We start from the raw sequence: 13061 nt of genomic DNA, 5'->3' as shown, positions 1-13061 counted from the left end.
ATTTGTCCAGGTCACCTCCTGGTTTCAACAACTCTGAAATTCACTACAGCAGCAGCTGATGATTGTCTCAAGTCAGGAAGGTGGGGAGACACTGTTACAATAAAGGTCTTTATTCTGCCATTGCAAAAGAGAAGAGCAAGAGGAGTGACCTATGGTAAGCAGGCAACCCAGAGCCCATCAGTCTCTCTTCCTACATAATCCTTTTATCCTCAGTCCTGATTTTCTGCTCATTTTGGTTCTGTAAGGCTAGCAAAGGTGAGAGATGAGAGCAGCTGGGTAGGGTAGGACCACATGAGGCACTGGGGAGGCCACAGCTTGAGTGCTGGGTTCAGGTTTGAAGCCCTCACTGCAAGGAGGACATTGAGGAGCTGGAGCAGGTCCAGGGAAGGGCAACAGAGCTGGGGAAGGGTCTGGAGAAGAGGGCTGAGGAGGAGCAGCTGAGGGAGCTGGGGGGGTTTGGTGTGGAGAAGAGGAGGCTGAGGGGAGACCTCATTGCTCTCTACAGCTCCTGAGAGGAGGCTGGAGCCAGGTGGGGGTTGGGCTCTGCTCCCTAGGATCAGGTGTTAGAAGGAGAGGAAATGGCCTGGAATGTGCCAGGGGAGGGTTAGGTTGGAGAGGAGGAAACATTTCCTTGCTCCAAGAGTGGTCAGGGACTGGCACAGGCTGCCCAGGGAAGTGGTGGAGTCCCCATGCCTGGAGGAGTTCCAGAACCCTGTGGCCATGGCACTTGGGGCCATGGTGTGGTTGGGTTGCTGGTTGGACTGGGTAATCTCAGAGGCCTTTTCCAGCCCAAACAATTCTGTGATTCCAGGATTTACAGAGACCAGTTTTAGTCTGTGGACATTTTTCTTCTCCCTTCAGTGCCATAGAACAATAGCCGCCAGTTGCTTCCTGTTTGCTCAGTAGTCAATGAAGTGGAAGCCAAATAAGTTTGCTGGCTACAGGCTTTGAAATTTATTATAAACACTTCAGCAGTGGAGTCCTCAGCTGCTGGGATTTCAGATAGGAACTATCCTCAGGGCACAAGGATTTCTGCTGGGGTAAGAAAAGTCCTCTGCTCCTGCCTCAGTAATCCCTAGAGCCACAGGTGAGTGCTGAATGTGTCAACAATAACCCTTTCAAATAAAGTCCATCCTCCTGCTCAGCAAAGCCAAGAGCTAAATTCTTACAGCTCTTTCTCTGCTTAGCAAGGCCTCATCCAGCCTGGCCTTGAGCACCTCCAGGGAGGGGACAGACACAGCCTCCCTGGGCAACCTGTGCCAGTGTCTCACCACCCTCATTCTCAAGAGTTTCTTCCTCATCTCCAGTCTGTCTCCCCTCCTCAAGCTTCAGTCCATTCCCCCTCCTTGTATTACTACAGGCCCTCATAAAAAGTCCCTTCCTGGCTTTCTTGTAGGCTCCTCAGGACCCCTTCCAGGCTTGAACACCTGCTGAAGGCCAGGCTGGATGAGGCCTTGAGCAACCTGTGCTGGTGGGAGGTGTCCCTGCCCATGGCAGGGGGCTGGAACTGGATGATCTCTAAGGTCCCTTCCAACCCAACCCCTTCTGTGACTCTATGACTCTCAGGGCTGCCTCTAAAGCTTCTCTAATCTTATTTTCTGTCTGTGGTCAGGAGCATGCTGCATGTGAAACCACCCAGAGAAGGGATGGCTCAGTGCACCCAAAAAGGATTACATGTCTTGTTTAGGCTAAGAGGTTCCTTTAGCACCCAAGTCAGACCATCAGCCTAGCTCAGTGTATGCCCTGCACCAAGGTAAGTGTGGATAGAAACAAGATCAACATACCCCTTTCACTCCCTTCAGATCTCCCTTCAGCAAACTGTCCAGTGGAAAAGTGATGATGTTGTTCATGTTCTGAATCTGGAAGAAGAAGATGCCATCAGAGCACTGCAGGGGTTCTCATGCAGCACACACACACACACTGGCTCCATGCCCACAGCCAGCAAGGCTCATAGGGAAACCTTCAATACATTTCTCTGCCAGCTGAAGATGTTCCTCAGCACAGGCACTGCTCAGAGATGGAGGCACCAGGAGTTAATGACCCTGGAAATGCTCTAACCCAGCCAGCAGGAAACCTGCAGCATGACTGCTGCTGATAAACATCTCCTGCAGCAGGGGCTGCTCTGTCACTGCCTGACTTGCCTGTGTGTATCAAAACAATCACAGAATTTCTTTGCACTTGGGTACCTGAAGGTGATGACACCTGAAGGTGTCAGAAACTCACCTGGTTTGTACCCCAGGCTCTTTAGCCCTGTTCCTATTGGGACACCCCAATTTGAATACTGAATCCAGTTCTGGTGTCCCCAGCAGGAGAAGGAGATGGAACTGTTGGAGCAAGTCAAGGAGGGAGAGCAGTGGTACTCTGAGCAAGTCCAGAAGAGAGCCACAAGGATGAGCCAAGGATGGAGCAGCTCTGCTATGAGCACAGGCTGAGGGAGCTGGGGGTGTGCAGCCCTGCAGAGGAGAAGGCTCCAGGGGCACCTTAGAGCTGCCTGCCAGGACCTGAAGGCATCCTGCAGGAAGGCTGCAGAGAGACTTTTGCTGAGAGTGTCTGAGACAGGCCAAGGGGGAATGGTTTGAAGCTGAGGCAGAGCAGGGTTAGACTGGAGCTGAGGAAGAAGTTCTTCAGTCCCAGGGTGGTGAGACTCTGGCACAGGCTGCCCAGGGAGGCTGTGGCTGCCTCCTGCCTGGAGGTGTTGAAGGCCAGGCTGGATGAGGCCTTGAGCAGCTGAGTCTAGCTGAGAGGTGTCCCTTGGCATGGCAGGAGGTTGGAGCAAATGAGATCTGAGGTCCCTTCCAGCCTGAGCCTTTCTAGGACTCTGTGACTATCACCATGTAGTTACTTGGTGACCTGACTGGTCCCATCTCCAGTTGCTGTTAAGCTAAAGAAAGCCCCCAGGGCCCCAGCACACCACCTGGCTGCACTGCCTCAAACCTCAGCTTGCGACCCAGGAGAAAATGACCACAGGTGGATGTTAACCAGCTGCCTCTGCATGGAAGGCTGAAGAACCAGAGAACATCTGGGCTTTTAGGCTCTCCCCACAAATCACATTTCCCCTCCTCCAGCATACATCTCCTCCCCCACAACAGCTGCAGGACTTAATCCCAACCCTTTAGAATTAACAAGGTAAATTTCAGCTCTCTGTGGGGGGTTAAATTTTAATTCCTATAAAAAGTGAATGAGCAACATCTAGAGAGGCTTGGCTGGAAGTGCTGGAAAGCATCCACCTGGGAAGGTCTCAGCAGTAGCACAACAGCTGCCTGCTAACGTGAGCAAGCTGCAGTGAACAGAACTGTAGGCTGCAGGTAGAGGGGAGAGAAGGGAAAAGGTTTAAACCACACAACACTGAGGGAAAAAAAACAAAACCTAGGAGAAGACAGATGGAATATGGGCAGCTATGGAGATGCACAACCAGAATGGATATCCAGGGCCAGAATGATGTTAGGGTTGGAAAAGGCCTCCAAGAGCATCCAGTCCAACATCAACCCAACCCCACCACGGCCACCAAACCACAGCCCCAAGTGCCATGGCCACAGGGTTCTGGAACACCTCCAGGCATGGGGACTCCACCACCTCCCTGGGCAGCCTGGGCCAGTCCCTCACCACTCTTGCACCAAAGACATTTTTCCTCTTCACCATTCCAGGCAATTTCCTCTCCTTCTGTCACCTGAGACTGAGGAGCAGTGCCCAGCCCCCACCTCGCTGCAGCTTCCTCTCAGGAGCTGTAGAGAGCAATGAGGTCTCCCTCAGCCTCCTCCACACCAAACACCCCCAGCTCCCTCAGCTGCTCCTCCCCAGCCCTCTTCTCCAGACCCTTCCCCACCTCTGTTGCCCTTCTCTGGACCTGCTCCAGCCGCTCAATGATCTTCTTGGAGTGAGGGCTCCAAAACTGAAGCTCACCAGTGGTGAGTCCAGGAGGACAATCCCTGCCCTGCTCCTGCTGCCCACACCATTGCTGCTCCAGGCCAGGCTGCTGGTGCCCTTCTTGGGCACTCTCTGGCTCATCTTTAGCAGCTGTCACCCAGCACCCCCAGGTCCTTTTCTGCTGGGCAGCCTCCAGACACCCTGGCCGAAGCCTGGAGCCTTCCTGGGGTTGTTGTACCCCACGTTCAGGACCCAGCACTTGGCCTTGCTGGACCTCATCCCATTGGCCTCAGCTCATGGATCCAGCCTGGCCAGAGCCCTCTGCAGACCCTTCCTGCCCTCCAGCAGATCACCACTGCCTCCCAGCTCAGTGCCATCTGCAAACTCACTGAGGGGCCTCAATCCCCTCACTCAGGTCACTGATAAAGACATTAAAGAGAGCTGGCTGAGCACTGAGCCCTGGGACAACACCACTGCTGTCCAGCCACCATCTGGACTTAACTCCTCTCTTATTTCCCTGCTTTCTTGAGCAGTTCATCTGAGCTGGCTGAGCTTTCAGACCTGTTTTTGCCACACAGAGAAGCAGGGACTTGCTGCAGCTCCTCCTGTGTGCACACAGGGAGTTAGGATGTGCACAGCTGCCTCTGCACTGGGACTGCTGCTGGTTTAAAAATGTTCTTTGAGCAGTAAGATGCACAAAGGTGCAGGCAAACTTCACAGCAGCAATTCAAGTCAGCCTGCCTCAGAGGAACACCAGCAAGCTCCTTGTGTTTAACAAAGGAAAGAAGAAAAAAAACAGCTTGACCTGGTTTTCAGCACTGCAGCTTCAGCAGGCTGGCAGCTTTCCTCTGACAGCTTCCAACAGGAGGAGATGACAGAGGCAGGGCAATAAATTAAAACTTCCTAAGCTGGAGGAGGCTCAGAGAAGGCCAAGGAGAAATGGCAGGAGGGAAAACCTAGCAACAAATAAAGCTGGAGCTGCCAGCAGGGAAGGCACAGGCAACAGGCAGCCAAGGTCTGCAGAGGGAACAGGAGACCCTCAGGTGATTTCAGGAGCCAGGGCTGAGGTTCTCCATGTGCCAGCCCTGCTGGTGACTGATGGGACTCCTCCAGAGGAGCTCTGGCTGGGGCTGCCTGCAGCATCCCAACAGCTTTTAGTTCCCACATGCAAACCAAAGCAAGCCAAAGCCCTTTCACTGCTTCAGAAGCTAAACACTTCACACAGGGATAAACAGAGAGGTCCTTCAAACATTTCCAATCTAAACTAACACTCAGGCAGACCACCAGTGTTCCACAGGCCTCCTGCTGTCCAGACTCAGCCCCAGCTGCAGTCCCTGTGCTGTGCTGACCTCAGGTGTGCACAGGTGGTGAGAGCACTGCCTGCTGACAACCCTGCAGGTTCCTTTCATGTCTTATAGCAAATGCTACTGCATCTAACACCCTCCAAGAGACTGCCCAGCAATGTGAGCTGCAGCAGAACAAAGGCAACCAATGCAGCAGGGAGCAAGTGGAAATCACAACATCTGCTAGAGATGAGACACAGTTTGCCTGTCAGAGCTTCAAGCTTTTAGCATCTAACACTAAGAGTTCAGAAAATCATCTAACATTAAGACCTCAGAGAATCACAGAATGGGCTGGGTTGGAAGGGACCTTAAAGGTCACTCAGTTCCACCCCCCTGCTGTGGGCAGGGACACCTCCCACCAGCCCTGGTGGCTCAAGGCCTCATCCAGCCTGGCCTGGAACACCTCCAGGGAGGAGGCAACTTGCAGCAGAATCTTTGACCATGCCTCCTTCTCACACCAAGGCCACAACACTACCTTTCTGCTGTTTCCATCCCCTGCCTCCTCTGTAGCACTGTGGTGTGACCCAGAGCACAACCTGCATCCCACCAGGGAGGGGTGGCTGAGGTGGGACACCACCCACTGCCCAGGCAGGCTGGAGGAGAAGTGACCCCAGCAAAGCAGCAGCTGAACACCACCAAGTGCCCAGATGGAGCTGCTGGCTCTGCTGCCTAGCAAAAGGCCTTGGCACTGAGTGTACTGAACAGGCTGCCCAGGGAGTCCCCATCCCTGGAGACATTTAAGGGTCTTGTAGATGTGGTGCTTGGGACTATGGCTCAGTCAAGGGCTTGTCATGATTGAACTTGATGTGGTAGTTAAAAGGCTTTCCCAATGCAGGCAATTCTGGGATTCTGTGAATGCTGCCCCCATGGACTGCTTGGGAGCAGCGCCTGGGCCACCACTCAGACCCAGAGTGCAGGCTGGGAACTCCTCTCTTGGGACATGCAGGTGCAAAGGCAAAGGACAGGCATTCCCCACAGCATCCTTGAAAGCACAGAGTGAAAGGCACAGGAGGGAAGAGCTGAGGCTGCAGCAGCCTTGGCAGAGCAGAACTCCCACAGCACCCCTGCCAAGCCAGGCTAACACACCTCAGAGAGGAGCTGCTCTTGCCTTCTCTGGACACCATCTAAGATTGCCCCAGGGAGGTTCCAGCTATCTGCAGGTCTTTGTGGTTGTCTTCCACACTCACAGTTCTCTGTGAGGCAAGCCAGACACTTCCAATTCTCCTAAGCTTTCCTCAGCAGCCAACCTGTCCAAGCCCTGACCATTATTTTTGTGACTGTCTTTTGAATCCCTTCCAGCTGGATCAGCATCCTTTTGGCAAGGAAATAAAGCTAAGATTCCAAGTGGAGCTGAACCTGTGCCACTCAGGGGGGATTATTACATCTTGCTTTCTGCTTTACAAGTGTCAATTAGAGACTGCTCCTTCCTTTGCTCTCACCCTAAAGTCAATCTTCACCCAGGTGTACCACAGAAACCCAGAAACAACACAACTCAGCTCAGGAAGCTGATGGTGCTGAGACTCTGGCACAGGCTGCCCAGGGAGGCTATGGCTGCCTTCTGCCTGGGGGTGTTGAAGGCCAGGCTGGATGAAGCCTTGAGCAGCTGAGTCTGGCTGAGAGGTGTCCCTGGGCATGGTGGAGAGGTTGGAGCAGATGAGGTCTGAGGTCCCTTCCAACCTAAACCATTCCAGGATTCTATGACCTGTTACATCTTGAGAAGGAAATTCTGGGCATGAATGAGTTACTCTATAACAAAGATCCTTCCTCCTGTTCTCTGTTATCTTTTCCATTCCAGCAATGAGAGATGGAAGCAAGCAGCACAGCTTCAGTTTTTCTTTACAAGTTTCAGGCAAAACTTTTTGCAGAAGCACTTTAGAGCTCCAACTCTCCATGCCAGCCAGGCCCAGAGCTGACAGAACACATCAGCTTCTGGAAACAAAAGCAAAACCTCTGACAAAGCAAAGCTTGGCAGTAGCCCTAGAGCTTTGCCAGTGTTAAGAGCTCTGGCATCTGCTCCAGTCAGAACACATCCCCTCACCTCCCTGCAGCTGTGGGGCTTCAGTGCCCTGTGCAGCTCCAGGCACAGGGCTGGTTACAAAGAGCAACTCCCAGGATGGGTTTTTAGCAGCTGCAGGTTGTATGGCCCTGGCCACAGTTTTGAGGAGATTATTTACAACCAAATCAAGGTTCAGCACTGCAAGGGAGCAGCAGAGCAGAGAGAGCTTTTACTGCCAATGTGCTTAAGGCATCCAGAACTGGGCACCTCACCACTCAGACTGCAAGGAGCTTGTCCACCCATGGCTGTGCCTACACAGAAACCACCACCTCAGACTATTTCCAGCTGCTCTCCAGGACTTGTCACACCCCTCAATAATCACAGAATGGGTTGGGTTGGAAGGGACCTCAAAGCTCATCCAGTTCCAACCCCCTGCCATGGGCAAGGACACCTCCCACCAGCACAGGTTGCTCCAGGCCTCATCCAGCCTTGAACAGCTCCAGGGAGGGGGCAGCCACAGCCTCCCTGGGCAACCTGTTCCAGTATTTCATCAGCATCATTGTGCAGAACTTCCTCCTACTATTAACCTAACTCTTGCCCTGCTCCAGTTCCAAACCCTTGCGCCCAATTCTATCCCCATAGCCCCTTCTGAACAGTCCCTCCCCAGCCTGCCTGGAGGTCCCCTGCAGATATTGAAATGCAGCTCTAAGGTCTCCCTGGAGCCTTCTCTTCTCCAGGCTGAACAACCCCAACTCTCCCAGCCTGCCCCACAGCAGAGGTTCTCCAGCCCCCTGATGATCTTTGTGGCCTCCTCTGGACCCTCTCCATCAGGTCTATGTCTCTCTTGTGTTAGGGGGTCCCAGAGCTGGACACAGCCCTGCAGGTGAGGTCTCCCCAGAGCAGAGGGGCAGGATCCTCTCTCTCTAGCTCTGGCAATGGGCACTGGGAGCCCAGAAGGCTTTGGGCTGCCCTTGGCCTTCTGGGCTGCCAGTGCCTATTGCTGGCTCCTGTGCAGCTTCTCCCCCACCAGCACCCCCAAGTCCTTCTCTGCAGGGCTGCTCTAAGTCTCATCACCCCCAACCTGCATTGATATCAAAGGTTGCTCTGACCCAGGTGCAGATCCTTGCCCTTTGCATTATTGAACCTCATGAGGTTCTCCTCAGCCTCTGGATGGCTCCCAGCCCATCCTTCAGCCTTATCAACCACACCACTCAGCTTGGGGTCATCTGCAGACTTGCTGGGGTGCCTCCATCTCCCTGTCTATAGCGTTGCTGAAGATACTGAACAGCACTGGACCCAGTACTGGACCCTGAGGGACAGCAGAGCCTTAGAGACCTGCCCTTCATCACAGTATGAAAGGAGAGAAGGTGTCTGTGTTATTGCCATGTAAAACCAAAGCAGATGACATGTGTGTCCATGCCATGCTGCAAACCCAGAGAAAATCACAATCACAAACTGAAAAAGAAATTCAAGCTCCTATCTCACTGAAAAACCTTCTTCTTGTACACACAAACTGAAGCAAAACCCCAGAGCTGTTGGTGAAAAAGCAGGAGGCAGCAAAAGGATTTGGAATGCTCCCAAAATGCTCAGGGGGTAAGAAAAGGTAACAAAAACCTGCATCCCATGGCCATGTTTGCATTTCCCTGCCCAGTTTGGGGAAGGAAATGTTATTCCTGCCCAAAGCATTTTTCAAAGACAGTAATTAGTGCTTTGAAGAGCTCAGGGTTTTGCTCCAATGGCAACATGGCTTCAGCTTTTAGAAGCCTTCTTAGAACAGAACAGATCAAAAGGGTTTATCTGGGGAGGGGGTGCAGCTTTTAGCAGATTGCTTTTAACCCCCTCCCCTTTACCCATGGCATTGCTCAGATCCATTTGCCTAATGAAGTCAGCATGCTGCAATGAGCAGAGGACAGAGAGGGGCTTCAGTCACCAGGAGGTACCAATCAAAGACCTATTCCATGTCCCCTAAGCCTGCCTGACACTCAGCTGTGATCTCAGGTGGCATCTGCACCCCCCCAGAGAAATTCCAATCAATATGGCCAACCTGACTCCCATTTCACTGCTGATCAATCCATGTGGGGCAGGATCACCCCTGGGACAGCAAAGAGGACAGCATCAGAGAGAGGAGAGGACTGCCCTCAATCCCATCAGCTGGAAACATTCCCCAAAGAGCTGCTGGTGAGCAGCTGGCTGCAAACCACAGCCCTTTGGGCCAGCCCCACAGAGCACTGGATGTGTCTCCAGCCACTGATTCAGCAGGCAGGGACTTGGAAATGCTGCCAGGGATCTGGGTCACCTCCCCTCCCTCCCCTGCTTTAAGAGTGCTGTGGTTTCAGGTACATTTGGGACATCCTCAGACATGGACAAAGCTGCAGCTGGTGGGGTGTAGGCAGAATCTGATCTTTTTGTGCCCTCCAAGGTGAAGTTGACTATTGCCCCTCCTCCCATCTGGCTCCTCAAGGGTGGTTCTAAGCCTTGCTGGCCTCAGTTGTGGGTCTGGGCCCCAGTGGGCACTACTGCCTTTGGAGCATTAGGTTTGATAGTGTCTCTTGAGTCAAGCAAGAGTCTCTCTCTTGCAAGGAGACCAAAATCTCCCTTTCTAAATACAAACACAACATGGGGAGCAGTCAGGTAAAAGCAACATGAGCAGAGAGTAAAGCAAGGAAAGGTTTGGGGTTTTAAAGCAAACTGAGGTGGACATTTCTTAATTCACACAATCACAGAATGGGTTGGGTTGGAAGGGACCTCAAAGATCATCCATGGGCAGGGACGCCTCTCAGCTAGATTCAGCTGCTCAAGGCCTCACCCAGCCTGGCCTTGAACATCTCCACGGAGGGACATCCACCGCCTTCCTGGGCAGCCTGTGCCTCACTGGCAAGAATTTCTCCCTAACCTCCAGTCCCAGTCTCCCCTTCTCAAGCTCCAATCCATCCCCTCTTGTCCTTACAACATGTTCTAACTACTTCACTGTGAGAAGCCTTCAGAAGAGTGTGTGGTGGGTTTGGATTGTGTGGTGGGGGGGGGTGCATGGTGGGGTGAGTGAAGGGGGGGTGATTGGGAGGGGTGGTGAGTGGCAGGGGCAGTGATTGGTGGTGGAGTGGTCTCTGTGGTGGGGGCTTGGGGCTTTGTTTAGTTGTGAGCTTTGGAAGGCCAGGCCATGAGGCATTTTCCTAGGTGGAGAATTGTGTCACAGCTAAAACACAAAGTGCCTTCAGCAGCAAGAGCTGTCCCAGTTCCCAGCCAGCCTCTCTGGCAGCCTGAGGGCCTCAGCATGCTTTGCCTGAAGTCCTTCTTACCAGGTTCTTGAAGAGTGCAGTCAGTTCCTTTGTGAAGACAGAGAACTTGAGGAAGGCTGTCCCCAGGTCTGGGTCATCCCTGCACACACAGTTGCCTCCAAACTTCTCCAGTGCCTGTGTGTACTGCTCCTCATTCTCCACATGAGCTTCAAAGAGAGCAAAAGATGCAAACAGCCTCAGCAGGTAGCAGCTTAGTGACAATGACAGTCAAGGGGGGGTTACAAAAAACACCTTCTCAGAGGGCTTCTTGCTCAAGATGTTTGCTTGGTACATGAACCATTTCCTATCTGTATTGTGACACTGCTGTGCCAGACATCTCACTCATCCTGCCTTACATCTGGCTCTGCAGAGGGCAATGTGTCCTCAGGAGGTGACAGTTATCTGGTGGTTGTCCACTCCAGAAGGACCCACAGTATTTCTGCACCATAGCTGAGACCACAAAAGGATTCCCAGCTCCTCTAAGGAACTTCTAGAGTCTCCTGCTCTTTGATTTTAACTGTGTGCTGCTGTGCTCAGCTGCATGCTGAACAGAGACACAGAGGTGTGTGGCACAGTACTGGATCTCTAGAGGGCAATAGGTTCAGAGGTTCACAGACTGGTTTGGGTTGGAAAGGACCTTAAAGATCATCCATCTCCAACCCCCTGCCATGAACAGGGCACCAGCCCAAGTTACTTAAGGTCTCATCCAGCTTGGCCTTGAACACCTCTAGGAAGGAGGCATCCACAGCCTTCCTGGGTAAGCTGTGCCAGTGTCTCCCCAGCCTTACTGCCAAGAATTTCTTCCTACTCTCCAGTATCAATCTCCTCAAACTTCATTGCATCCCCTCTCACTACAAGATCAAACAAGACTCTCAGGTCATCCTAGGGAATGGGGCTAGACCCTGCAGCAGAGATGAGGACAAAACTCTTAGCTGTCTTAGCTCTCCAACTGAGAGCAGCAGTGGGGATCTGAACCAAAGCCCAGCAGCCTGCACCTGCCACAGCCAAGTTCTGCTCCCAGAGCCCTTTTGGCTCCCAACAACTGAATTCCTGAGACAATGAAGCTCTGCCCTAGAACTGGGCAGCTTGTGGGCTGCAAGTCCTTCAGCACACACCTAAGGCTGTGTCCTTCCCACAGCCTCCCTCAGCCCAGGGGATGAGATGAAGCCTAGCAAAGAGTTGAAATCTGCAGTGTGTTGCCCTGGTTCAGTAGGAAGGAAAGCTGAGGGGCCTCAGCCTTCACTGCTCCTCCTGCTTCACTCCTAGGGCACCAGGGGCCTTGCTTCTGCAGCCTCAGGCCCTGCCAGTGGGACTTGGGGAACAAAGCAAGAAGTCTGAAACCCAGCTTAGTGCCCACATCAAGCTTCAGCACATGGACAGGCTGACACCTGAGGAAGTCCAAAGTCCCTGTTCCTTATTCCAGCTGTGCCCAGCTCCTAACACTTCAAAAGAAGTAAGAGGAGGTGAGGGGGGAGCAGCCCCTAGAAAACTGATCATACATTAATAAGAACAAAGCCCCTTTCTTGGTCAATTTGTGAGGCTAGCATAAAGCCAGAAGATTGTTTAAATCTGCCCCAACAAGCAATGATCTGGTTTCATTTCCACCCCATTTGTATATATCAACACCAAAAGGTTCTTGATGCAAGGTCTCAGCCCTGCAGCCTGTTCCACAAAGCCAGCTGAAGAGCAAGGCACAGCCCCACTGCACAGCCAGCCAACAACTTCACTTCTCAAGCAGCCACAAATGTTCTTTCATTCGCAGCACATTAAAGCAAAACCCTGTGGAGCAGGACTATAATATCCTGCAATTACAAACTGTCATGATGTAAGTGCAGAGCTGAAATGACACAGATAGAACTAATACTGCAGGGTTTACCCTGAGTGCTGACTCTGCAGCCTGGGAAGGACACTTTGAGTGCAGACATTCAGCTCCCGAAACTGAGGCCTAGCACTGAGCTTGGGCTTATGTTGCCTCAGCATCAACAGCAGGAGCTTAGCACACACAGCACCACAATGCACTGGGTTGGCAGGGACCCTCAAGGGCATTTTGTTCACCCCCCTTGCAGTCAGCAGGGACACCTCCAACCAGAGCAGCCTGCCCAGGGACACATCCAGTCTGATTCTCTGCAAACAAAAGCTTAGGATTCTATCAAAAAAGTATCTGAGCCAGGTTTGTGTGAGGGTCTAGAGGCTTTTGTTAAGAAAGAAAAAGCTCTGGGGGTGTTGGGTTCTGAGCAGCTCCCCAGGAGCCAGCCGTGCTCTCAGGCAGCCCAGCAGGCAGCTGTGTGCTGGGCTGCAACCAGAGGAGTGTGGGCAGCAGGGCAGGAGAAGGGATTCTGCCCCTGGACTCTGCTCAGACCCCACCTCCAATCCTGCCTCCAGCTCTGGTGTCCCCAGCAGGAGAAGGACACAGAGCTGCTGGAGAGAGGCCAGAGGAGGCCACAAAGATGAGCCAAGGGCTGGAGCAGCTCTGTTGTGAGCACAGGCTGAGGGAGCTGGGGAGGTGCAGCCTGGAGAGGAGAAGGCTCCAGGGGCACCTTAGAGCTGCCTGCCAGGACCTGAAGGGATCCTGAAGGAAGGCTG

General features: G+C 52.9%; 1 protein-coding gene across 1 annotated transcript in view; it reads right to left on the bottom strand.

Annotated features, from left to right (window-relative positions):
* ASAP2 (ArfGAP with SH3 domain, ankyrin repeat and PH domain 2) overlaps positions 1-13061 on the bottom strand; it is a 69488-nt gene that overhangs the window by 39483 nt on the left and 16944 nt on the right. The window contains exons 3-4 of the mRNA XM_054383391.1: positions 10500-10645; positions 1785-1859 (exon numbers count right to left, since the gene is read on the bottom strand). Coding sequence (XP_054239366.1) covers positions 1785-1859; positions 10500-10645 — 221 coding nt within the window. The remainder of the gene's footprint in view (positions 1-1784; positions 1860-10499; positions 10646-13061) is intronic.

The sequence above is a fragment of the Indicator indicator genome, chromosome 9 (genome assembly GCF_027791375.1).
Source record: "Indicator indicator isolate 239-I01 chromosome 9, UM_Iind_1.1, whole genome shotgun sequence".
Classification (NCBI taxonomy): Eukaryota; Metazoa; Chordata; class Aves; order Piciformes; family Indicatoridae; genus Indicator; species Indicator indicator.
The sequence above is the reverse complement of the archived record's forward strand: the minus strand, read 5'-3'. Positions and strand labels throughout refer to the sequence as shown.